The 24,599-nt window shown below is 44.2% G+C and overlaps 1 protein-coding gene across 2 annotated transcripts in view; it reads right to left on the bottom strand.

Moving 5' to 3' along the window:
- Window positions 1-1,959: 1,959 nt before the first annotated feature.
- Window positions 1,960-24,599, bottom strand: part of LOC115515011 (synuclein alpha interacting protein) — a 160,859-nt gene continuing 138,219 nt past the window's right edge. The window contains exons 8-12 of one of the 2 annotated variants that reach the window (XM_030317119.1): window positions 23,496-23,665; window positions 18,248-18,340; window positions 16,634-17,702; window positions 15,264-15,334; window positions 1,960-2,516 (exon numbers count right to left, since the gene is read on the bottom strand). In XM_030317119.1, the coding sequence (XP_030172979.1) occupies window positions 2,432-2,516; window positions 15,264-15,334; window positions 16,634-17,702; window positions 18,248-18,340; window positions 23,496-23,665 (1,488 nt within the window). In that variant the 3' untranslated portion in view covers window positions 1,960-2,431. The remainder of the gene's footprint in view (window positions 2,517-15,263; window positions 15,335-16,633; window positions 17,703-18,247; window positions 18,341-23,495; window positions 23,666-24,599) is intronic. The other variant, XM_030317139.1, reaches the window with a different exon arrangement.

The raw sequence follows: 24,599 nt of genomic DNA, 5'->3' as shown, positions 1-24,599 counted from the left end.
TCGGCAGTCTGGCTAGTCTCCATTTCCTTGATTTTCTGATTTTACCTTTTTTTGTTTTTTTAATTCTTTTCTCTTCTGGGCTTAGTACTGTGGTATCTGCAATGCTTGCGTTGGGCGCCTGGGTGGCTCAGTTGGCTAAACATCTGACTTGATTTTGGCTCAGGACATCATCTCGTGGTGTGTGAGATTGAGCCCCACGTCGAACTCTGTGCTGACAGTGCAGGACATACTTGGGATTCTCTCTCTCCCTCTCTCTCTCTCTCCAAAATAAATAAATAAAAACTTAAAAAAATCTATAAACATTCAAAAAAATCAATAAATGAAATGTTTGCATCAATAAACAACTGAAATGCCAATTTTCTAGGTCAAGGTAGCGTCTCTTTCTTTCAAACTCTTGGTTTTCTCTGCTATGTTTCATTGAGAACTCAGTGTCTGGCTCACAAAATCGCTATACAATGCTCAGCCCCCTTCAACTTTTAAGTTAAAAGACCCAGTCTGTCTAAGAACAAAGCTAGGGTGCCTCAGGGGGACAGACAGAGCACTCTCTGGGTCCCCATTCCTTTGCAAGCCCCATTCTAGAACTAAGTCCAAAAGGTTGGCTGTGTCACTCTACTGTCATCTCTTCAGCAACAGGTGGAAAACACGGGAATCTAGGTTTCCCACGTGCTGGCCATAGATTCTCTATTAGAATTTCAACACCAGGACGCAGCAGGGAAATGTGAAGAAGGAGAAACAGTACTTGAGTCCAAGGGGCCCAAATCAAAATAGGGCATCTCATTCGAGGAGAAGACAAGGTGAGCAAGGCGGAACCACACAGGGCACTGGGCTCTAACCAGGGGAACTCATAAGACCCAAACAAGGACAGAGCAAACTGGTTGAAATGCCTAGATGGAAAGGAACTTACCTACTGGCCTTGCTCTTTTCCAGATTTCTCGAGGAGGCAAGGTTTCTTGCCACGACCAGAGTTGTCCAGAAGTGGAACCCATACCCACAACTCATGATTCCTGTGTGTTAGTCCAGTGGGTAACGCACTAAAGAGAGGACATGGGGCAGGACAGGTAGGACAGTGCTGTGGTGGTAATGAGCATACCTGTGCTGGAGCCAATTCTGCTAGTGACACGTAGCATGACTTCAGATGTAGGACCTAAGCTTTCCAAAGTTTTAATTTTGAAGCTATAAAAGGGTAACGGTAATATCTCCACATAAGTGTGGCTAGTACATAAAAGGCATTTGAATATTAGGCCCTTTTTCTATACCTTCCTTCGTCTTGTCAAGCTTAAGTTTGTCACACGATCCACATTGGCAAGATTGCCTCTCAACTCAGTCTCTAGGCCTCTGGTGCCCACCAGGATACAGAATGGTCCACAGTTGACCGCAGAAACACTGCTAGTAACTGTGAATAGCATACAGTACTCCCTCCTACTGGTAAGAACACATTTGACTTCCCAACTCAAATTTGACAGGCCTCTTATGGGCCATGCCAACACTTTGAAAATAAAACTCTTGAAGTTTCAACAGAAATATATTCTTACATGATAGGACGAAACCATCTGGAACTTACTGCTTACATGCATTCAAAGAGCTGTATCAACAATAGGGTTGTTATAAACTCAGGCTCCACACTGTCTCCTAAAGGGATTAGACAGGTCTCATAATGTGTTATAGACAGAAAAAGTGACCCAAGCAGGGGCTGAATCCTTAGCTGTCATTAGTATTTTCTCATGTCAACGCTGGGATTTGAGAAGACAGAAGGAATTGACTTACTTTATATACTTGTCTGATCCTTTAGTACTTAATGAAAACTAGAATGTTTTATTTCACCCCTATGGGAAAATAGCTAAACCTGGCAGTTTGTTCCTGAAATAAAATATCAGCAATCAAAATACTCTCAAGGTCCCTAAGAGACCAGAACATCATAGGCTGATTAGAAAGTAGGTGCCTCGAGCTTATAGGTGCTGTTAACATTGTTTTATTTCCTTTATACAAAAAGTAGAAATGACAGAAAAAACGCTCTTGACAGAAAACAGTACCACTGACCTGGTCTCACTGAGGAACTGAGCCAAACTGCCCATTTTACTGGAAAAAGAATGTTCAGTCAACATTAGCAAACACCCATGCAATGGATGACATAAAAGATGGTACCGGTGGCTTGGTGGACGTTGCGTGGGCAGGTTGAACCAATCCACGCTCAAAACAACATAACATTTGCCCGATCATGCTTTTAAACAGCATCTCTTTAGAAACAAGTTATATATACAAATATCACCCCAAAATGTGTATTATAGAGTCTACTACTATAAATTTAAGGCATCCTGATATTGTTCTTCTGCTGGTGAGGCATTGTTCTCATGATTCTATTTCCATAGTGGATAGTCCAGAAACTTCCAAACGGTGTCCCAAGGGCAGCAATGAGAGATAATAAAAAAGTGATTTACAAGAAGAGTTCATTTGACTCTGGCTCAGCAATGTGCTTTATGCTGTAGGATTTCTTCATTTTTCTGTTGATGTCATTATGCCTAAGCAGAAGAGAAACCATAAAGGCCAGAATTAGATAAAATTGTGGTCAAGTTACAAGACAACACCACTAAACAGCTCACCAAAAATGGAAATTACCCTCATACAAACCACACTGAAGAACACTTCATTCCAGTAGGCAAATTATTTTCTTTTCATATAAACCACTCTTTAAACAATAAAAGCTATAGTCATGTAATAACGCATATTTATTGAACACTTTTAATTCAGTTCTGGAAGTAATTTCTCAAGCATGCTGACTGGAATCCAGGCACAATTCTAGTCCAGTGAATTTTTATCAGAGTCAAATAAGATAATAAGCATAGTAATGCTGGTCGAGTGGAAACAAGAGCTGTTTCTAGCTGATTGACATGGATTCCCTGGTGATATCTTGAATCTTCAAAAAGCTTGAACCTTAATCACATAAAGAAGATGCTAAGGGGATGTGACTACTGAGTAGCAGCATGTTGGAAGACCCTAAGTAGGTAAGTCTAGGGGAAAAAGAAGAAACTAGGGAGCAGCAATGCTGTTTTCCCATCAATAACTGATACTTAGTGAGCCTATGGGAAGAAGGACAAGTCAAGCCCTGGAACAGTTCTGTTTCCTAAGTGAATTTCCCTCTAGGTAGATGCATTCATTTACATGAGATATTACTCACACTCTAGGTATAAGAATCTTCCAGAGAAGAGTTCTCTCCTGAAGGTGGGTAGCCTACATATTAATAAATTCCTTCTTGTTGGTACATCAGACAAAAACAGTGTTTCTGGGAATGCTACTTCCTAACATGAGGACATATGTGGATGAGAACCCGAGGTGGAGTTTTACGGCCTCAGAAATGTGCTCGCTTACAAAGACCATGTAGTCTACTCTCAGGGTTCTAGGAAATATTTGATCCTCATCACCATCTGAAAGTTCTAATTCTTACTTTATTTATTTGTCTGAATATAACTTTTTTTAAAGAAAGATTTTGTTTCTAAGTAAACTCTATACCCAACAGGGGGCTTGAACTTAAAACCCTGAGGTCAAGGGTCACCTGCTCTACCGACTTAGCCAGCCAGGTGCCCCTAAACAGAACTTTGGAGCATTTCCAAAGACAAGAAAGGGAAGAAATGGAAAAAAAAAACCCTGGCTGATTAAAAGATGTCCGAGGGACTTCCAATTAAACACGGTGGATTAAATACACTCATTTGCCACCCCTTTCTTACAAAACAATGCTAAAAGGAAGGTAAAGAAATAAAAAAAGGTATAAATCTCAACAAATGAGGGAAGTGAGCGAGGAGATGATAACAGGCAAAATATCAACACTTTCAGAAACAGGAAGGTTGATGGACCTGTGGAATTGATTTAGTAGAGGAGAAGACGCAGAAATCTAAACTTTCAGTCAGGGAACCCAACAAATTGATTGGCGACAGTGGGTACTGAGTGGGTGCTGAGAGTGGGAGGTTGATTTGAAAAATTTGTGGAAGTAACAGTTCATATCCCAGATTACCTCTCCAACCCAATGCGGCCAGGTGACTGTCCCTTTCCCAATGTGAAGGAAGACTGGAGGTTACAATTTGCAAGGCATGAACCAGAGAGACTCTGAATTCAGCCGAAGGGGGTGGAAACCATGAGATTAAATGAACATTTCCCTCAGTGAGAAAGTGAGAATAGAATTCTCAACCTGTCTCCTATTGGTCTGACTCATGGATTCTTGGCACTCAGGTTACTGACTCTACCAGGAGACTGTAGTTGCCTTAGCTTGATAAATCAACTGGCCAAGAGAAAAGACCTACAAATACTGCCACTTCAGGATTTTCACAAAAAAAGAGCCTAGTCCTTGCCAGTGTGTATATGAAGCAACATCTACCAGTCAAGAGAGCCTCGCCCATAAAATCAGAGCTTCTATTCAGCTTTACTGTTTTGTTCTTTAATATAAATGAGTTAGGAATCATCAGACATTTGAGTAAAGTGCTACTATGGAAGACAGGGACCAAAATAAACAGAGAAATGGAAGTCAAAGTTAACAGAGATAACATAGGGAGACAATGAGAACTTTAAACATTTTTAACAAGAAAAGAAAAACCGAGAAAATGTTTGCAATTCATATTACAATGGGTTAGTCTTTCTAATACGTAAAATATAAAGAGCTGCTATAAGTCAAAAGGAGATGACCAGAATGTCAATAAAATGAAGGGTTAAAAATAGTACATTCATACAATGAAATAATATGTGGCTATATAAAAGAATAAAGAAACTCTTTATACATGAATACATAAAGAACTTTAATGTGTCAGGTGAGAAAAAGCAAGAGACAAAACTGTGTTTATCGCTTGCCACCTTTTTTGCAAAAAGGAAGAAAAGACAAAAATATACATTTATATTTGATTGTACAATTTAAGTAAGTCTTGCATGTATAATGCTATAAAAAGGAAACAAAGAGAAAACCAATAAGATACTATTAGAAATTAACACTATTACAGCAAAAATAAAAAAAAATTAGAAAGATTGGAAGGTACAGGTCAATAAATACCTTAGAAAGAACTAGAAAAAGCAAACGTATGGGTAAAGATAAAAAGGATGGATAAAGTATGGATAAAGATAAAGACCTGAGGGTTGACTCAGTGTGTCCAGCATTACAATAATAAGATTTCTAGAAAGAGTGAACAGAGAAATTACAATGTAGAAAACATTCAAAGACAGTGTATAAAAACATTTCCCAGAATTGAAGCATATAGGTTTCAAGACTGAAAAAGCCTTCCAAGTGCCACAGGTCAGGAATGAAAATAGAATCATGACAAAGTAACAAGAAATCATAACACTGGGAAATAAAGAGAAAATCGTAATAACTTCCAAGGGATTAGCAATTAGAAATGGAGCTTCTCAACAGACACATTAGAAAAAAGAAGAAAAGGAACCAATGTGTTCAAGATTCTGTGGGAAAATAATTTCCTATCTAGAATTCTATACCCAGCCAAACACACCTAATCCAGTATGAGAGCAAATTGAAGATATTATCAGACAGGCAGAGTCTCAACAAATTTAGCATCCACCTCCCTAGGAAGAAGGAGATCTGTTTACCAAAACAAGAGCATACACCAAAAATGAGAAAGGACAGATTCAGGAAATAGGGCTCTAGACAGGAGAGAAGCAAAAGAAATTCCCAGAATGATGTATATGGGAAACTCCGGGAAGGCAGCTGTATAGCACTGCCAGATAGCAGCAGTCCAGAGTAGGGCAGGAGGAAAGAGGTTGTCTCTATGAACAGACAAACTGAGAGACGCCTGATTCGTCTGAATGCACTGAAAGAAGATTTCTGTCTCCAGAAAAATGTTAAGAAATGAATTGGAAACTAAGAAGTCCAAATTATTTTCTCCTCAGAAAATGTAATGTTATAATTAGAAAGGGAATACGATATAGCATACTGCATGCATTCACTGTGAATCATATTTAGATAGCCACAGTAATAATAAACACCAAATACTGATTTAATCTCAAAGATATGTTTAATCCCAACTATATTAATGGTGGCAAGAGGATGTAGGTAGGGGTGTGTGTGTGTGTGTGTGTGTGTGTGTGTGTGTTGGGTGGGGGGCAGTGTTGGGTGCTGAAATAGAGACAGACAAGTTTGGTTCATCATGGAGAATACTGAGTTTTGGAATCCTGGCTCCACAATTTATTATCCTTACTGTATAAACTTGGACAAGATACATAATCTCTCTGTGCCTTGGTTTCCAATCTGCAAAATCTTGTAATACTAGTATCTACCATATTGTGTTGTTGTGAAGGTTACAACAGTCGTATAATGCTTTGTAACTGTTAGCTGTCATTTTTACCTTCTATAGTAGAATGCCAATATATAACAGAGAGAATATCTAAAATTGAAAACTTGTAGGAGCATATGATTTAGCCGTACAGGATACGAGAGAATACATCTGAAGGAAAGCCAAATGACTGATTCAGGAAAGTGGGAACAGGACACGGTAGGTTGGGCAGAGGACAGCTAGTTTTTGTTATAATGCTAGTAGGACTATTGTATGTACCTAGAGCAGTTCAACAAAAAATTAAATGAAAAATAAATAAAAGTGAAAAAGAAGGCTTAGGTTATAGTCTAAAGATAATATCATCATTTAGACATTAACAAAGTGTTTCTGCTTTGATATGAGGGGTGTGGTGGTCATAAAATACTAAAAAAGAACACTTTCCATGGGACAAAACCCAGCATGAAGAGGACTGACTCTAGAGCAAGTAAAATGTTAATTTGAGGCATTTATTTGAATAATTTCAGGATAATTCAAGCCTCTCTGCATCCTTCAATTACCTAGTCCTGAATTACCAGTATTCAAAAGAACAAAAGTGTTTGGGTAATTCTGGCATGAATTATTCAGATAATTTGCTGTTCCTTGATTTCATTTTTGGATATGAAATCACATTCTCAGTGACCAAAATTGGAAAGAAGAAAGGCTTAAATTTAAGTAACAGTTTTTCAAGTAATCTAACTTGCTGATTCATCCAGGCCTGGATTCCATATTTCCATAGCCCATGGTGACCAGACAGCAATTTACTTAGAGGATTAGTCAAAAATGGCCCACGGGCATGCATTACATTTTCACTGATCACCAAAACAGGGAGACTTTGTAACTTTTTGTGATCTCCTTCAGCACTTTACCGAGAGCAAATCTAGAAATCCCACCCACTAAAAGATGGGATTCTGGTTCAAAGAATGAAAACCTGCCCTTAAAACACCCACAGTAAAACTCACTGTAGGTAGGTGGGTTGTAATCAAAAGGCCTAGGTTTTTATTTATTTATTTATTTATTTATTTATTTATTTATTTATTAACGTTTATTTATTTTTGAGACAGAGAGAGACACAGCATGAACGGGGGAGGGGCAGGGAGAGAGGGAGACACAGAATCAGAAGCAGGCTCCAGGCTCTGAGCCATCAGCCCAGAGCCCGACGCGGGGCTCGAACTCACGGACCGTGAGATCGTGACCTGAGCTGAAGTCGGACGCTTAACCGACTGAGCCACCCAGGCGCCCCAAGGCCTAGGTTTTTACAGAAGACACCATTCTTTCTGTGGGGTGATGGGCTCAGTCCTTATTATTTCTCTTTTTCCCTCTTTAGCTTTCTCCACTCTCCCTCTCGCCAAATGTTTAGGAGGTTGCTAGCGTGTGCGAGGCACTGAGCGAGACACTGGGGGTAAAGATGGCAATATCGGGAGGCTGTCAAGCACCGTATACGTTTTACGGAGTTTACTGGTGTTTTAACCGTGTCCTCTGTTAATTGTCTCTGGACCCTGATCTCTTTTATGAAGGCAGCATTGCCTCGTGCTGGCACAGCAAAATGCGTGGCTGTTTGCTAAAGACGTTGCAGTGAGTGCACTGGCAAACCAAGGCTGTGGCATTCGGTAATGTATCTGCACTGTTCTCAGTGTGGGAAGGAAAATCCCAAAGGACTGTGGCTGGAGCAGGGAAGCTTGGTGAAGGTACTGGAAGTTGTCTGGTAAAGTCTGGTACTTTTAAGCCTCAAACAGATTGCTGCTTCTCTGAAACTCCAGCCTTACTAAGAGTTGATAAACAGGCACTGCTCTTTTTTTTGTTGTTGTTTATACATTTATTTTTGAGAGAGAGAGAGAGAGAGAGAGAGATAGATAACAGGGGAAGGGCAGAGAGAGAGCGAGGGAGAGAATCCCAAGCAGGCTCCGTGCTGCCAGTGTAGAGCGCTATGCAGGGCTCGATCTCAGGAACATGAGATCTTGACCTGAGCTGAGATTACGACTTGGAAGCTTAATCGACTGAGCCACTGAGGCTCCCCCAGGCATTTCTCTTTTAATGTCTGGAGACACCCTGTGGTGGCCGAGGTGGTGCAAATATGACACTAACAGAACATTACACAGTTCAAACCTGGACCCTGGAGGGAGGTGAGGAAAGGAGGGTGGATGTGGGAGAAGGGAGTTGCTTGCTCTTATATTTTGTGATTACATTTATCCAAGAATTCACATGCTGGAAAAATGTATTTCAGGTGGGGTGATTTTGGGTTTGAAGGCAGGTGTTCCCTCTGTACCCCTCCTACTTATAGCTCACGGCTGTTCCACACGCTCATTTCCTGCCTTCCAAGGGCAGGGGGATTGAACATGGGATCTTAGTTGCAATAGCTTTTTCTAGGTCTCATCAGGGCTTTGAGACTAAACTAGGTTTCACTGTCTTCCTGTGGTGGAATGTGCCTTTTCCTTTCCCAGTGGGTATATGGGGCATATGAAAAGAAACTTTGGGGCGCCCGGGTGGCTCAGTCGGTTAAGCGTCTGACTCTTGGTTTCGACTTGGGTCATGATCTCACCGTCGTGGGATCGAGCCCCCTGCTGGGCTCTGTGCTGACAGTGTGGAACCTGCTTGGGATTCTCTCTCTCCTCTCTCTCTCCCTCTCTCTCTCCCCATCCTCAATGTGCTCTCTCTCTCTCTCTCAAAAAAAAATTAACTTAAAAAAATTTTAAAAATTAAAAAAAAACACCTCCATTTGTGAATCATGCTCTGGTCATCCTTGGGAACTCTTGCAGCTTTTATAAAAAGTTTGCTAAGTTGTGCTGAGACACTGGGAAGGTCAGATCATTTTAACTATTCCCCACACATGGGTATTTTTCTATACACACCCAACTGTACTATGCAACAGCCAATGACAGTGCAGTAGTGTGGCCTATACGAAGGAGAACCTTCCCTTAGAGAAATGTTCAAGATTGGGGTCTTCTCTCTCCTCCAAGTCACAGGGACAAAGCTTCAGTATGAAATAAGGGTTTTCCCTCTGAAACTAGTACGAACTCATGGAAGCAAAGGTGAAGGTGGGAGGGACAAGAGTTGTGCAGGGAACACAGAACCTGGGGATACATGAAGAGGAGTGAAGGGGAAGCTGACCAGGTGGGTTCTAGGGGTTTCTGGGGCTGAGGAAAGCACCTCAGGGGCCTGCTATCAATTCCTACTGATGGACTGGCTCTAGGTCCCAGAGTTAGTATATTAAGAATGAACACACACTGAAGTGCCTGGGTGGCTCAGTCGGTGGGGTGTCTGATCCATGGTGGGTGGGTTCAAGCCCCGCATCAGGCTCTGTGCTGGAAGTGTGGAGCCTGCTTGGGATTTTCTCTCTCTCTCTCTCTCTCTGTGCCCCTCCTGCATGCTTTCTCTCTCTGTCTCTTTCTCTCTTTCTCCAAATAAACTTAAAAAAAAAAAAAAGAACACACACTTCAGATCAGGGCTTAGAAGTGGAAAGTACAGTTTTTGAGCAATAATATTGCTAATGTCTCTAACTACTAAATCCCCTTTTAGTATTAGCGCTTGAACCAACTTTTCTGAACTGTTACATTGGTTAAGACTCTGTCTGCCCTGGGGAAGTCATTCTAGAACTCTGCAGTCAACATGTAGCAGAGAGCATGGTAACGCAACAGTGACTGAGTAATTACAGAAACATCCCTTCAAGAATCCTTAAAAAAGCATATGGGTTAAAAGTAAATACTTTACGCTAAAAAATTCAAGACAAGATTAGAATGTGGTTAATTTACTGTATTCAGAGAGACTACGGCAAGGGTGTATTTACTCAGCAGGATCAGGGATTCCTTTTTTGTGCTGACTGCATCTGTCTGTCATGGCTCTGGAAGGGCTCGTCAGTGGGGCTGAGGGTACGCTGTACTTGGGACAGCCTTACGCCGGGGCCTCACCTCTCCTTTTCCAATGGCTTCCACATCTTTGTTCATTTTTCTGTTTAGCATGATACCCCGACACTAAGGACATACACGTGTGTGTGCGTGCGTGCACACGCGCTGGCGGGGGTGAGTTCCCTGAACTCTGACCTCCTTCTGGGCACGGCAGATGACCACTGCCACGCCTCACATCATCTCAGGCCAAATACACCTCTCCCGCTGAAGTGGCTATCGAACAACACTGACATCGATGCAAAATATCTGATACTAGCTCTTGGTTCTGGATGTGTAATTCCCGGTGTGGCTAATTCCTTGGCAGTAAAATGAACACTAATGGTGTTCATTACTTAATGTTTTTTTAACAAGTCTGCTCTCGTGCTGGTGCTACGACTAGGGTTCCAGGCCACAATGTCACTGTGGTCAGAGGGGGTGTGACTGATGGCGGCCAGGGGATAATGCTCTCTGCCTATTGGTAGCTGGAATCAAATCTCACTTCCTGTGTTATAGGTCTCACATGGACTTAAAGTCTGGGAAATGAATGTCTTATTGGCATTTTAAGACAAATAATTGCAAACATTCCCTTGGAGTTGTAATAACTCAAAACCAACTTGTCCTTTATAAGGAAAAGTAAAGATAAATCTGCTTGTTATAAACAAAGTCATCCTCTGCAGTTGAAAACACACTGGGAAAGCTGTCCAAAGTAATGGAGTTGAATCTACTTTTAAAGGACATTGAAAAGAAATTTAGATTTTTTGCTATCAAGCTGTGACCAATTTAGAAAAATAAATAGTAAACAGAACTACCATACAGAGGTGATATTCTTTAAAATGCATTTATTGCCCGTATTTTTCTCTTACCAGGAAAAACAGATGTTTCTTAGGAACTAAAATGTGGTTCCAGCATCTGCCTGGAACTAGGTCTCACTGCCCCCCACTCTTTCTCCGGGGACACAGCAATAGGGCCGTTCAGGGGCATAATGTTTGGAACCAACTCCAACCCAATGACCCCCAGTGGTTTCCAAAGTTATATAATCCTGGGGAATCCCTGCTACCCGAGAGGAGTCATTTAGCCTTCAAGCAAACTCTTGGGCCAAGATTTGAAGGCGTCCCTGATGGATGAACACTTGGGTTTCTTTCCATATTGCGTCCTTCTGTGGGATGTTCTTTCTATGGTCCCCAAGGCAAAATGGAGCAAGCATTAGAGTCACTTAGGTGTTTTTCATGCTCACAATCTCATGCTATTTCATTTCTCTGAGGAAGCTTCATTTCAACTACAGCTATCCATCCTTACTTTATCTAAGGAGTGAACTCCGGCCTTGTTCTCTCTGCCTCTGTAATTATGAGTGAGTCACAGGAACCTCTCCTCTCCAGCCTGAGCAAACTGGTGAGTTTTCACTTTCTACGGAACACATGCTAAATTGCAACCATGATCGAGGAGAGTTTAATTTATAAGGTAGGGAGGGGAAGGGGTCAGTAAGGGATGCTTACTTAATAAAATACACTGAATATTTTTATTTTGGGGTTTCTGCTGATCACTGCACTCAAGCTCTGTTAATATGTAAAGCCAGTGAATTTGAGGTTCAAGACTGAACCTTCCGAAGGACTGTTTTTTTTTTTTTTTTTAATTGTTTTTTTCAACGTTTATTTATTTTTGGGACAGAGAGAGACAGAGCATGAACGGGGGAGGGGCAGAGAGAGAGGGAGACACAGAATCGGAAACAGGCCCCAGGCTCCGAGCCATCAGCCCAGAGCCCGACGCGGGGCTCGAACTCACGGACCGCGAGATCATGACCTGGCTGAAGTCGGACGCTTAACCGACTGCGCCACCCAGGCGCCCCCCGAAGGACTGTTTCTTAAACGGAGTACAAAAGTGGTACCCTAGTGTCAGACAGCTGAGTAGCCCTAAAACCTCGTTTGTGCTCTGATTTTTTTCTTTCAATGTTTTTATTTATTTTGCATATGCAAGCGGGGGAGGGGTAGATAGAGAGGGAGAGAGAAGATCTGAGGCAGGCTCTGTGCTGACGGAGAGCCTGATGCGGGGCTTGAACTCACAGATGTGAGATCATGACTGGAGCCAAAATCAAGAGTCAGACACATAACCAACTGAGCACCCAGGCGTTTTTATAATTATAGTATAGAAGACAGCTCAGCTTTGCTCCTTTGCTTGTGAAAAGACAGGATGAAATATTTCTGGCAGGATGGTTCTACTGTGATACCAACTGTCTTATTTCCAGGTACTGGAGGAACCTGTAAGAGAGGAGAGATGTTCTCCTTCTCTCTCCCAAGAGTTTGCCAAGTCTTTGTGCTGCCTTTCCTGAGGGTATTGTTGGTGACTTCTGTTTAATGACAAAAGCAGAATTTTCCAGGCACCTGAAGACACATTGGACCTCATATGGGACTGAGAAGGGTATAGGAGTGGGGAAGATGGGTTGAGAGGAAAAGAAAAAAGCCAGTAAGCAATGGGTTCTCAGCACTGGCCACGATTCCCTGCTCCATTGTGGACAGAAGCAGCCCAGACTCAGGCCACATGTGAATCTGACCCAAACTGAATGGTGGTGACCAGTTAATACCCAGGCTCCAAGGTGCTTCCTTCAATACACTGACTTAGTGAGACCCTTAGGGGCACTCCCTGAAATGATGGGTATTTACCTTTCTCCCAGCCTGATTACATTTGATTTAAAGGGGGGGGAAAAAAGGAGAACGACATTTCTTGCACCTTGGTATTCTGACCTGAAATTTACCCTCACAACAACAAACACACCCCTATTCATGTGTGTTTATCATTATACGTACAAACAGGCATACATTCACCAAAACATTGTGGAGGGTTTGGGAAGGGTGCTGGAGGAGGTGCCATTGTGTTCCTTTAATTTAAGTCATTAAATTAAATTAAGTTTGAGTGATTTACAAGCAATAGTCTCCCTTCTGATGAATTTGGGGTTTACTTCCGAGAGAAGCCAGTCACAGGGCACTGGTTGCATGCACTCACCCTGGACCACTCTCCTTTTCCATTTCCTGCTTTGTCAGGAAGTGGTGCGCATTCCCTCGGGAGGAAATAAAGTCCTGATGCAGAAGGACTTGGCCCAGGGAAGTGCCTGAGCCGCCGGGGACCTTCGGACATGATCCTTTTAGGTGCACAGCCCATGCACTTTGGACCGTAAACAATTTTGTTTGCGAAAGACCCCTGTGTCACTGGTGGGCTCACAGACTGGCTCACTGATGGGTGCGGCGGTTCCGGGTGTTAAGCTAGCGCAATCTCAGAATGGCAGGGCCCTGCTTCTCCCAAGCACGGTGATGACGCTTTCAGCCTGAGGATCAGCGATGAAACCGAACCTCACCTCTGCTTCGCAGTGCTGATTCTGATCAGAGATGGGCTCATTCCACCCGTGACAGGAAGTTTAATTTCTAGACTTACTTGGGAAATAGAATTTTAAGGAGGCGCAGGAAGATGGCGGCGTAGGAGGACGCTGGGCTCACCGCGCGTCCTGCTGATCACTTAGATTCCACCTACACCTGCCTAAATAACCCAGAAAACCGCCAGAGGATTAGCAGAACGGAGTCACCGGACCCAAGTGCAGACGAGAGGCCCACGGAAGAGGGTAGGAAGGGCGGCGAGGCGGTGCGCGCTCCATGGACTGGCGGGAGGGAGCCGGGACGGAGGGGCGGCTCGCCAGCCAAGCAGAGCCCTCGAGTCCGGCCTGCAAAAGCGGAGGGGCCTGACGGACTGTGTTCCAACAGCAAGCGCGACTTAGCGTCTGGGAGGTCATAAGTTAACAGCTCTGCTCGGAAAGCGGGAAGGCTGGAGGACAAAGGGAGGGTGAGCTGCGGAGCCCCCGGACGACAGAGCTCAGTTTGGCAGGGAACAAAGGCGCTCGCCAGCGCCATCTCCCCCGCCCATCCCCCAGCCAAAATCCCAAAGGGAACCAGTTCCGGCCAGGGAAATTGCTCGCTCCGCGCAAACACCCAACTCTGTGCTTCTGCGGAGCCAAACCTCCGGCAGCGGATCTGACTCCCTCCGGCTGCCACAGGGCCCCTCCTGAAGTGGATCACCTAAGGAGAAGCGAGCTAAGCCTGCCCCCCCTCCCGCCGTGCACCTTGCCTTCCCACCCCAGCTAATATGCCAGATCCCCAGCATCACAAGCCTGGCAGTGTGCAAGTAGCCCAGACGGGCCACGCCACCCCACAGTGAATCCCACCCCTAGGAGAGGGGAAGAGAAGGCACACACCAGTCTGACTGTGGCCCCAGCGGTGGGCTGGGGGCAGACATCAGGACTGACTGCGGCCCCGCCCACCAACTCCAGTTATACACCACAGCACAGGGGAAGTGCCCTGCAGGTCCTCACCACACCAGGGACTATCCAAAATGACCAAGCGGAAGAATTCCCCTCAGAAGAATCTCCAGGAAATAACAACAGCTAATGAGCTGATCAAAAAGGATTTAAATAATATAACAGAAAGTGAATTTAGAATAATAGTCATAAAATTAATCGCTGGGCTGGAAAACAGTATACAGGACAGCAGAGAATCTCTTGCTACAGAGATCAAGGGACTAAGGAACAGTCACGAGGAGCTGAAAAACGCTTTAAAGGAAATGCAAAACAAAATGCAAACCACCACAGCTCGGATGGAAGAGGCAGAGGAGAGAATAGGTGAACTAGAAGATAAAGTTATGGAAAAAGAGGAAGCTGAGAAAAAGAGAGATAAAAAAATCCAGGAGTATGAGGGGAAAATTAGAGAACTAAGTGATACACTAAAAAGAAATAATAGACTTACTTGGTACTTGACTCCATTAAAACAAAGCCTGAAAGCCAAAGTCAACTAACTGGGAGACACAGCGCGTCTGTAAACTGAGTAGATTCCTCCGCTCTCTGCGGCTGGATCAAAGCCCCTCCAATAGGGCACTGGTTCCCTTCCTAAGGCCCATCTTATAAGACTGGCTGCTTCTATTTGCGGGGGGAAAGGTGGCATTTTCTTCGTCCTTTCGGCTCCTGCTAAGGGTGCTCTGGTACCGTAATTTACAAGGTCATGCAACTGAAAGCAAAGGCGTGGCCCTGCCGCGCAAGGCACCCGCTAGCACCACGTACCGTGCACGGTTACGCAGAGGCTCTTCGGTCAGCGTGTTAGAGGAAAGGGTGACGCAGCTGCCGTACATCTCCTAGAGAGGTGCAATCAGACATCATCTGAAAACATGCAACGAGCTCAGCACATGCACGCGTCTCGAGTGCGTCTCGAGGAAGCATGCAGGAGGCAGATTAGTGGACGCAAGCTTTATACATCGAGGGGCACGGGGAGCTGGTGGGATCCTTCTCTTACTCCTGAGTGACAGAACCCATTAAGTTACTTGGGAAAGTCTTATTTGAGCAAGGTAAGTTTGGGCATACGAAACCCAAAGGGGCTCTGGGGGGCAGGGGTGTGACTTTTCTCGCGGAAATATACATGTGAGGAAGTCCTTTGCAACAAAGGCAACTGACGTTGGAAATCAACGTGTAGTTGAAATCGGTGTTCAATTCATTAGATACTAACTGAAACTCGATTTTGGTATTGCAAAAGGAATCTGGACAGTTCTTCAACCGCTCTGTAATGGAATTTTACCATATGGCAAATTATCAATTATGCAGGCTGTGACTCTCTAGATCGCAGGATGGATATTCTAGGTCCTTCTACCCCTCAGCATTTCGCATTTTGGCTACTGTACCATTTTTTGGATGGCATGGCATGTGCAGAGCATACAGGACACATTGCCTACAGCCTACAAAGACATTCATATCTCCCATTCACCAGTTTGAAACCACAGATTATAGTCCCCGGTTTTCTAGTAAATGCAATTATAAGATATAGTTCCTGCCACACTCTGCCGTCACTTATGTACTGCCAAGTGCTTTAGACTGCTATGGCAGCCTGATCAACACTCAGGGGTGAGTATCAAAAAAACGCCAACGTGGAGGTCCCTGCGGTGTATTCATTTCAAAGGTCATTCCAAAGTGGAGTAGTTAAGTCTTTGGAAATAGAGTTTCTATTTATGCGCTCTTTAATCGGGCTTGAGAATAAACTATCCGGTCAGATGAGGGGAACAAACTCTTCCTGAGGCAGAATCTGTGCCAAGGAAGGGCCTGATTTCACATCGATTGGTGGTCTCATCTTGCAGAAATGCCTTCCAGTTTAGGACTCCTAACACTCAAGGATGAGACTATTTTGGGAAACTGGGGGACCAGAATATAACCTCCTGTGATTTCTTTCATCTTTCTCTTTTAGCATATTTTCCAAGGAAGAGCAAAGCGTATATACTTTAATATGACATATCTCCTTAAAGAACACATGGACTTAGCTGTCCATGCATCCCTTTGGAATTTTCTGGGGATTCCCTCAAGGTGGCAAAGGTCAGCAATCTGTAGTGTTAGGAACAGCACAGTGAATTCACAGGCAAGAAATGGGATATTCTCCAAAAGGCACTCACCGCCTTATTCTTTCCTTTGCTAGCAGAGCTCACGGGACTTCTCTTGGCATCTGTTGTCTTCCTTCCAAGTGAGGTTAACGGCAGTGTGGAGGTCTTCAGCTGGTTGGCTGCCTGGTAATTGTTATTATTGTTCTGGTTGCCACTGAGCGTCTCCATGATAGACCGGAAGGTTCCAAAAGGCCTTTTCAGTTGATCCCCCGATTCGCTACCCGTAGAGGTCCTCTGGGGGGTCCTGCCCTTATCTCTGTCCTTCTCCCCAGTGGGCTCGAGGCTAGCTTGCTCCATCTGGACCACGGGCTCCTCAAAGGTAACTCGGAGTTTTAAGTTCTGAGATGTCCGGCGCTTGGAAGACGGAGACTTGAGGGCACTCTTGGGGCTCATGGCCACTTTCTGGGTGGCGGTGCTGTCAGGGCTGGGCTGAGTAGGGTCTCCGGAGGGCTGGCTTGGGGGAGTGGTCCCTGAGGCGGGACACTGGGATTCCAAGTCGGGTTCGCTGCTCTCGGAGGTGGGAGATGGGCTATGGCCGTCTAGAGATTTGGAGGCTTTGATACCAAAAGGAAACCTGCGTCCTGATGCCAACGTGTGTTTCTTGATCATCAGGTGCAGGCTTTCTGCGCTGTCCACACTCTCCACACTTCCCACGATGGGCTGCGGTCTGGGCCTGTCGGCCTTCCTCACGGGTGTGCTCTTGGGGTCCTCAGAGGTGTTGGAATCGGTGTCGGACTCACTCAGGGACCGCTGCATCAGCTGCCTCAGCCGAGCCAACTTCAGCTCCCTCTTGTCTGCAGGGATCTTCTTCGAGTTTCTAGAAGAAGCCTGAGCATCCTGGAATTCCAAGGACAGCTTTTCCTGGGTGCAGACACTCTCTGAGATATCCTTCCCCAGTAACTGGCGGAGGATTTTGTCAGAATCTTCATCTTTTGCTTTGGCCCTGGCCCGGCTGGATGCCGACAGGCTTCCGAGCACCTGAATCCCCTCTTGGACCCCAGGTTTGCTCTTGGCTACAGACTCATCATCCGCATCTGGAGATTTCCACTGGGACCTTCTGGAAGCGGGGGAGGATGGCGAACTGAAAGATGATGAAGAACATATGAGGTGATCTCCTATCACTGATTGCCTCCACTGCCACTAACGACTTACAGATCGACAGGACTGGAATAAGAAAAATCACTTAATGTCTGTGCTCATCAATCTCCAAATAACTCCAGAGAGGTAACCATGACCACAGTGTAGTGGGCCTCATACCTAACGCTATGACGAGAGATCTGTCTACTGTTTTACTGTTTACACATCAATGTTGTGCCAACTGCATTCATTATTCTCATCTTCACCAACCTTATACACCTACGTATCCTTATTCCCATTTCACAGGTGAAGAAATGAAGGAATCTGACTGTGACTTTTCTGTAGTCAGAGAATGAAGAAATGGCAGAACCAGAGATGAAGTCGGGTCTTCTGACATCAGGTCCAGGGCGTTTTCCCCCTGTAACGTCTCATATTTATTCCTCTTTATAAACATAAAATATGTTCTGTTTTTGTCTTCTTAAAGTCCAAAAGAAGGCTCAGAGACTAAAGACACCTAAGAACTCTAACCGTTAATGTTCCTGGTATTACCTGGGTGAGGAAAGGAGGGACTTGCCCTCTGATTTCTGGGCTTCTAGAAGTTGTTGGAGCTGGTTCTGCAGTGTGACACGTTCCATTGTCTGTCTGGGAAAAGTGAAGCGAGACACATAAGCTCTCTGATACATGGCCACTACTATAAATGAGTAGGTATAAATTTTGTCATGATAATTTGTAATAAATTGCAATAAATCCCAAAGCCTTACAAATACGCATGTCCTTCGTCCTCACTGTGCAGAAACCTTCGAAGCACACAGTCAATTACCCAAAAGGATGCTTATTATTCACATTAGCAAGAAACTCTAAGTAGCCTAAATGCTCATCAATAAGACTCAGTGAATAATTTAGTTGCTTCCATAGAGGCAGCTATTAAAAATGATGATCTATTCCAGTAGCCATGACATAGAAAAAGTTTCCCTCGTATATGTATAAAGTAGATACATATAGATATAGAAATACATATACATATATATACATACATATATTAAGTAAAAAAGGAAGTTATAAAAATAGTGGGTGTAGTACAATTTTTTTTATATTTTAAGAAACATAAAAGAATATAAATAAAAATTTCTTTATATGAGAGAAATCTAAAAGAAACATTTTTAAGAAATCCCTCTCTTTATATAAAATATATATTACTAATAACATATATGCTTATATCATACTTATATGGATTATTTACTCTTTCCACATTGTTTAAATCTTTACTTATAACATATATGCTTATATCATACTTATATGTATTATTTACTCTTTCCACACTGTTTAAATCTTTAAAGTAATTGTATTAATGCAGTGATCAGAAAAGAGCAGAATAAGAGCAACAAAAGCAGACTATTTCCACAGGGGGTAAAAACAATGAAATAACTTAGCATTTTCTTACATAAAGGGAAACCTGGTATGGCAACGCTCAATTTATTCTGGACATAAAAGCAGAAGGTACTTTAAATGGCATCAGAACGTGCTTTAAATTTAAGAAAAATCAGTTAAATGCCGCAAGTGACGGAAATGAACATCTGTTTAGAAAACATAATTAGAGAACTTGAAAAAAGTAAATCCAACTGATTCTGACTTTAGAAGAATAAGCAGTATTTACTGAACTCTTTATTCGTTTTATGACCACCCGCCACCCCCCAAGGATGGTCATCAGATTCTAATCCCTGGAAGGTGAGAATATATGTTATCTTATGTGGCAAAAGAGAATTAGTGTTGCAGATAGAATTAAGGTTGTTATTGGCTGACAGGAAACCAGGGAGGCTATCTTAGGTTATTATTATTGGTTATGCCATCCAACCACATGTCTTTAACAGTGAGGAGGAGGAAGATGAGGTCAGACACACTCAGTGTGAGGACTCCATCTGTGAGTGCTGGCTCTGAAGAGGAAGGAAGGGGCCAGGAGCCAAGGAATGCAGCGGCCTCTAGGTGCTGGCGGTGACCCTCAGCTGACAGCCAGCAAAAGAAGGGAACCTTGGTCCAACGACCACAAGGAACTGATTCTGCAACCGGACTCTCATTCTAGAGCCTCCAGAAAGCAACATAGCCTGCAGACAACTCAATTTTAATCTGGAGACCCATTCCGGGTTTCAGACCTACAGAGTTGCAAGATGAATTTGTGTTGTTTTAAGCCACTAGGTGTGTGCTGATTTCTTATAGGAGTAGAAAATGAATACAGGTAGCATCAAAAATGGTACTCTTTCTCATGGGCCAGGGTGTGGAACCAGATGAATGAATTACAAGTGTTCTTATGACGACCGCCAGACTTTAGATACAGGCTTGAGGAAGCCTAGCGTTCTCCTTGCTGAGTGTCACTGCACATACTCAACAACCACTGGCCACCTAAACCTAGTTCTGTGAGATCAGACCACGAGGATACCCTGCCATCTCCCCAAGTACTCTGTTTTTCAGACATGGTCAGTTTTAGTCCTAACATTTCATCCCTAAGAAAAGAAAAGTCTGTGATCTCAGTTTATCTCACTCGTTCTGTGACTCACCTACTGAAAATGTAATTGTCTAAAGAAGGAGACAGCAGGGGCGCCTGGGTGGCTCAGTTGGTTAAGCATCCGACTTCAGCTCGGGTCATGATCTCAGGGTTTGTGAGATCATTTTAACTTGATTCCTTCTATAAAGACCCCATCTCCAAACAGGCATACATCCTGAGGTACTAGAGGTTAGGACTTCAATTGATCTTTTATTTTTAGGACAGGACATAATTCAACCAGGAAGACCTAGGCTTGTACATGAGGACTTCTAACAGAGCTGAAGGTTGCCATTTAAATTTTTTTTTAAATTTTTTTATTTACTTGTTTTGAGAGAGAGAGAGAGAGAGAGAGAGATAAAAAGACAGCAGGGGAGGGGAAGAGAGAATCCCAAGCAGGTTCCACGCCGTCAGCACAGGGCCCACTGTGGGCCTTGAACTCATGGACCATGAGATCATGACCTGAGCCAAAATCAAGAGTCGGACACTTAACTGACTGAGCCACCCAGGCACCCCTGGAGGTTGCCATTTTTAAATAGTAATTATCTTTATAATGATAAAGAGTTAGTAAAGTTATTCTAGTAGGAAAAGGCATTCAGCACTGTCTCTCACTCAAAATTTTGGACTAGAAAAACTCTTATTTTTCAACCCTCCTTTTTCACCTTTCTGTGTTGTTGGTTCCCTGGAGCTTGAAGGGTATAGGGTGCTGTGGCTAGACTAAGTGGACTTCCCTTTTCACTTCTAGTTTCACCCATCTCACTGAGGAACATGGTAAGTAAAAGACCAGGGTCTACAACATAACTTCTCATATTTTATCTTGTCACTGGCCTAACGATAACTGTCTACAGCATTCAGCTTTGGAAACAGCAGAAGAGCTGTTATCTATTAGCATACATGTGTATTTTATCCTAGGCCCATCGACAGGGAAGGCAGCCAAGACCCTGACCTTGAACTGCTCACCAATAAAACAGCTATTATAGCTCATGAAAAGCTCACAACTCCACGGTATAGAGACTGAGGACCATGTTTTTTGGTCTTTCCGAGTATGAATCTTTAGAAAAAAAAATTCTACTGGATTATTTGAAAGCTCCTCTGAATGGTGCCCCCCCCCCGCCCATACTCTACTGGGGGGCAGGGATATTGCTACAATATTTCTGGAAGGATATTAGGCAGCATCTATCCACATTTTAAATACTTATGCCCTGTGTTCTAGCGATTGCCTTTCTAGGAGCTTAGCTTTAGAAATACCTACACATGTACCTAAAGACATGTGTACAAGGATGTTCGCTATGGAAACGTAACTTACTGAGTTGTGAGTTTGTGGGCATTTTCCCCTCAGTTGCAAGAAGTTCTTAAAGCTCACTTTGCTCCCTCCCCCTGTGGAGATTTGTGTAACTGGGCAGAGGATACTTGGAGGGAACCCCTTTAATGTTTAATTTTGCTTTATTCTTCCCATTATAATTTTTATTTTATTTCTTTTTAAAATTTACTTATTTAGGGGCACCTGGGTGGCTCAGTTGGCTAAGCGTCTGGCTCTTGATTTCAGCTCAGGTCATCTCACCGTCTGTAACAAAATCCCGAGTCAGGCTCTGCGCTGATGGCAGGGAGCCTGCCTGGGATTCCCTCTCTCTTTCTCTCTCTGCCCCTCCCCTGCTCATGCTCTTTTTTTTCCTCTCTCAAAATACATAAAAGAAACATTTTTTTTAATCTTTAAAATTTACTTATTTCAATTCAACTTCGTTAATATACTGTGTAACAATGCCTTCAGGAATAGAACCCAGGGATTCATCACTTACATATAATACAATACCTAGCGCTCATCCCAACAAACATCCTCAATTTTTAAGTCCTGTTTCCAGTGAAAACCTAACTGGGTTTTCATTAAAGAGGGCATTCTAGTAGGGAGGGCAGGAGGGTACAGAGAGACCTGGCCTCTGAGAAAGAGCGGGGGAAGTAGGGAGACCAAGGTTTTGCCAAGCTTAGAGAAGAGCTGGAGGGTCCGGGGACGTGCCAGACTGTGGCCTGGTTACACCTGTAATCAGGTAAGGCCTCCCATCCACCATATGTCTCTCTTCAAATGGGAAAAAGAAGGTTTTTAAAAATAATTTAAAACACTTCGTATTTTGCTTCTAACATTTAATTTTTAGGGTTCATCCTCCTAATCTGTCAACATGACTCTGAATGCTCATTACGATTTTTAGTGATTCCCTCCCCAATACGGTAACTGTCATTTGGCTGGTGTTTCCCAAAGTCTGACTTTAATCCTCTAAAGTGCTGTCGGCACCTTGATCTTCATCCTGCTAGAGACCTACCTGACAGCTTCTCCACTGTCCCCCTCTCTTCATGCTTATCCTGACAACCTCCCACAAATGGTTCCTGACGTCTAGGTAAGCAGTAGGTAGCCGTTCAATAATCTTGGCAAGAAAAGAACTAACTCCGTCTAGACCAAGAAGCTTTAAATTTTTTTTTTAACGTTTATTTATTTTTGAGACAGAGAGAGACAGAGCATGAACAGGGGAGGGGCAGAGAGAGAGGGAGACACAGAATCGGAAACAGGCTCCAGGCTCTGAGCCATCAGCCCAGAGCCCGACGCGGGGCTCGAACTCACGGTCCGTGAGATCGTGACCTGAGCTGAAGTCGGACGCTCAATCGACTGAGCCACCCAGGCGCCCCCCAAGAAGCTTTTAAGTAACATCACACTGACCGAACACTCTTCTGCGTTCTGAAGAGTCACGAATCGTCTGCTTAATTTTTCTAATAAATTTACTGGTGATGGTTGCCAGATCATCTGTCTGTAATTCCTCAAATACACATTTCTCTTTTGCAAAGCTGCGAAATGGGTCTATCTCTAGTTTTTTGCTTTTTTTGTTTTTTGTTTTTCTCTCTCAGGCACTTTATGATTTCCTAGCACATAAAGGACAGGAGTCTGGGGACGCTGCCTGTGTGTTCTTTCTATGACTGCTAAGAAGTTGGCCCCGGAGATATGCACACAGAGAGAGCCCGTCTGTCATCCCACACACCTTACGTTCCCTGCTTAGGAAGTTTGCTCTGCACTGTTTGTTTAAACGTCAATTTGCCTCTGGTACCTGCGGCACGGGTGCTGGCTGGGAAGACCTGGGACAGAAGAAGAAAAGCCGAGAGAAGAAGGCTAGGAATTCCCTGTACAACCAGCATGAGACTGGTACAACCAAAGCACCTGGCTCAAACCTAAGCAAAGTGAGGACAAGCCAGTCTCGGTGGTCACGGCAAGAATGGGTCACTTACTCCTTCAGCTGCTTGGTCAGCTTCACCACCTGAGAGGCCAGCGACATGCAGGTCTCCACCACCACCAGGTACCGGGAGCACAGGGTGTGCCCGTGGCGCTCGGCGCTCTGGGAGGGCTTCTCCCCGGCGTGGTTGTGCATGGTGACATTTGCTCCGTATTCAACCAATGTCTGTCAGAAAATGCAAAGGCACGTGTCATTCCAAGACCTCCCCTGCAGCATTTTTGTTTTTTCATAGGACTGTAGCAGAAAGGCGAATGGAACTTTTCCTGTTAGTCCCAAACCAGTTACGGGAGCCCAGAGCGGGCTGGGGTAGCGGGCGAGGGGGGGACCATGACACGCAAAAGAGAGGTTCTGGCGAGGTTGCAGGAGCTGCTATCACTTTCCCCAGAGCCTACAAAAGTGCAGCAGAGTCAATGTCATTGAGAGCTCTCAATGACATTGAGAGCCAATGTCACTGCTTCGGATCCCACTGAGCCTCCAAGGAGCTGTAAGGGGCGGGCCTGACGCTGTCCCCAGGAGGCTGCCTCCTGAGCAGGGAGAGGCGGTGGTGAGCTGCTCTGTCCCTTTCAGTGTGTGGGCCCATAAAGTTGGGGATGAGAGGGGTGCCTGGGTGGCTCAGTCGGTTAAGCTCCCAACTTCGGCTCAGGTCATGATCTCGTGGTCCGGTCTGTGAGTTTGAGCTCCGCATCGGGCTCTGTGCTGACAGCTCAGAGCCTGGAGCCTGCTTCGGATTCTGTGTCTCCCTCTCTCTCTGCCCCTGCCCCGCTCATGCTCTGTCTCTCTCGCTCTCAAAAATAAATACAATTTTTTTTTTTTTAAGGAGTTGGGGATGCGTGTAAAGAGGACAGAGTGGAATTTTGTTTACCTGTTCCTATTTGCTTGGGAAGCACGCGTGATCTGTGGCTGAGCCGACCGCAGCAGAAAGAAAAAGAACTAGAGAAAAATTATCTGGAGGGGCTGTGAAGCAACCCACACTCCCACCACGTGTCGGGCAAGAACATGACCCATAAATTGAGCAGACGTTACAGAAGGGGCTTGCGGTGAGCTGGCTATCGTGCCACTTAGAGAAGGAGACGGTTCTCCAGCAGCAACATCAGGGAGG

Source organism: Lynx canadensis, chromosome A1, assembly GCF_007474595.2.
Source record: "Lynx canadensis isolate LIC74 chromosome A1, mLynCan4.pri.v2, whole genome shotgun sequence".
Taxonomy (NCBI): Eukaryota; Metazoa; Chordata; class Mammalia; order Carnivora; family Felidae; genus Lynx; species Lynx canadensis.
The sequence above is the reverse complement of the archived record's forward strand: the minus strand, read 5'-3'. Positions and strand labels throughout refer to the sequence as shown.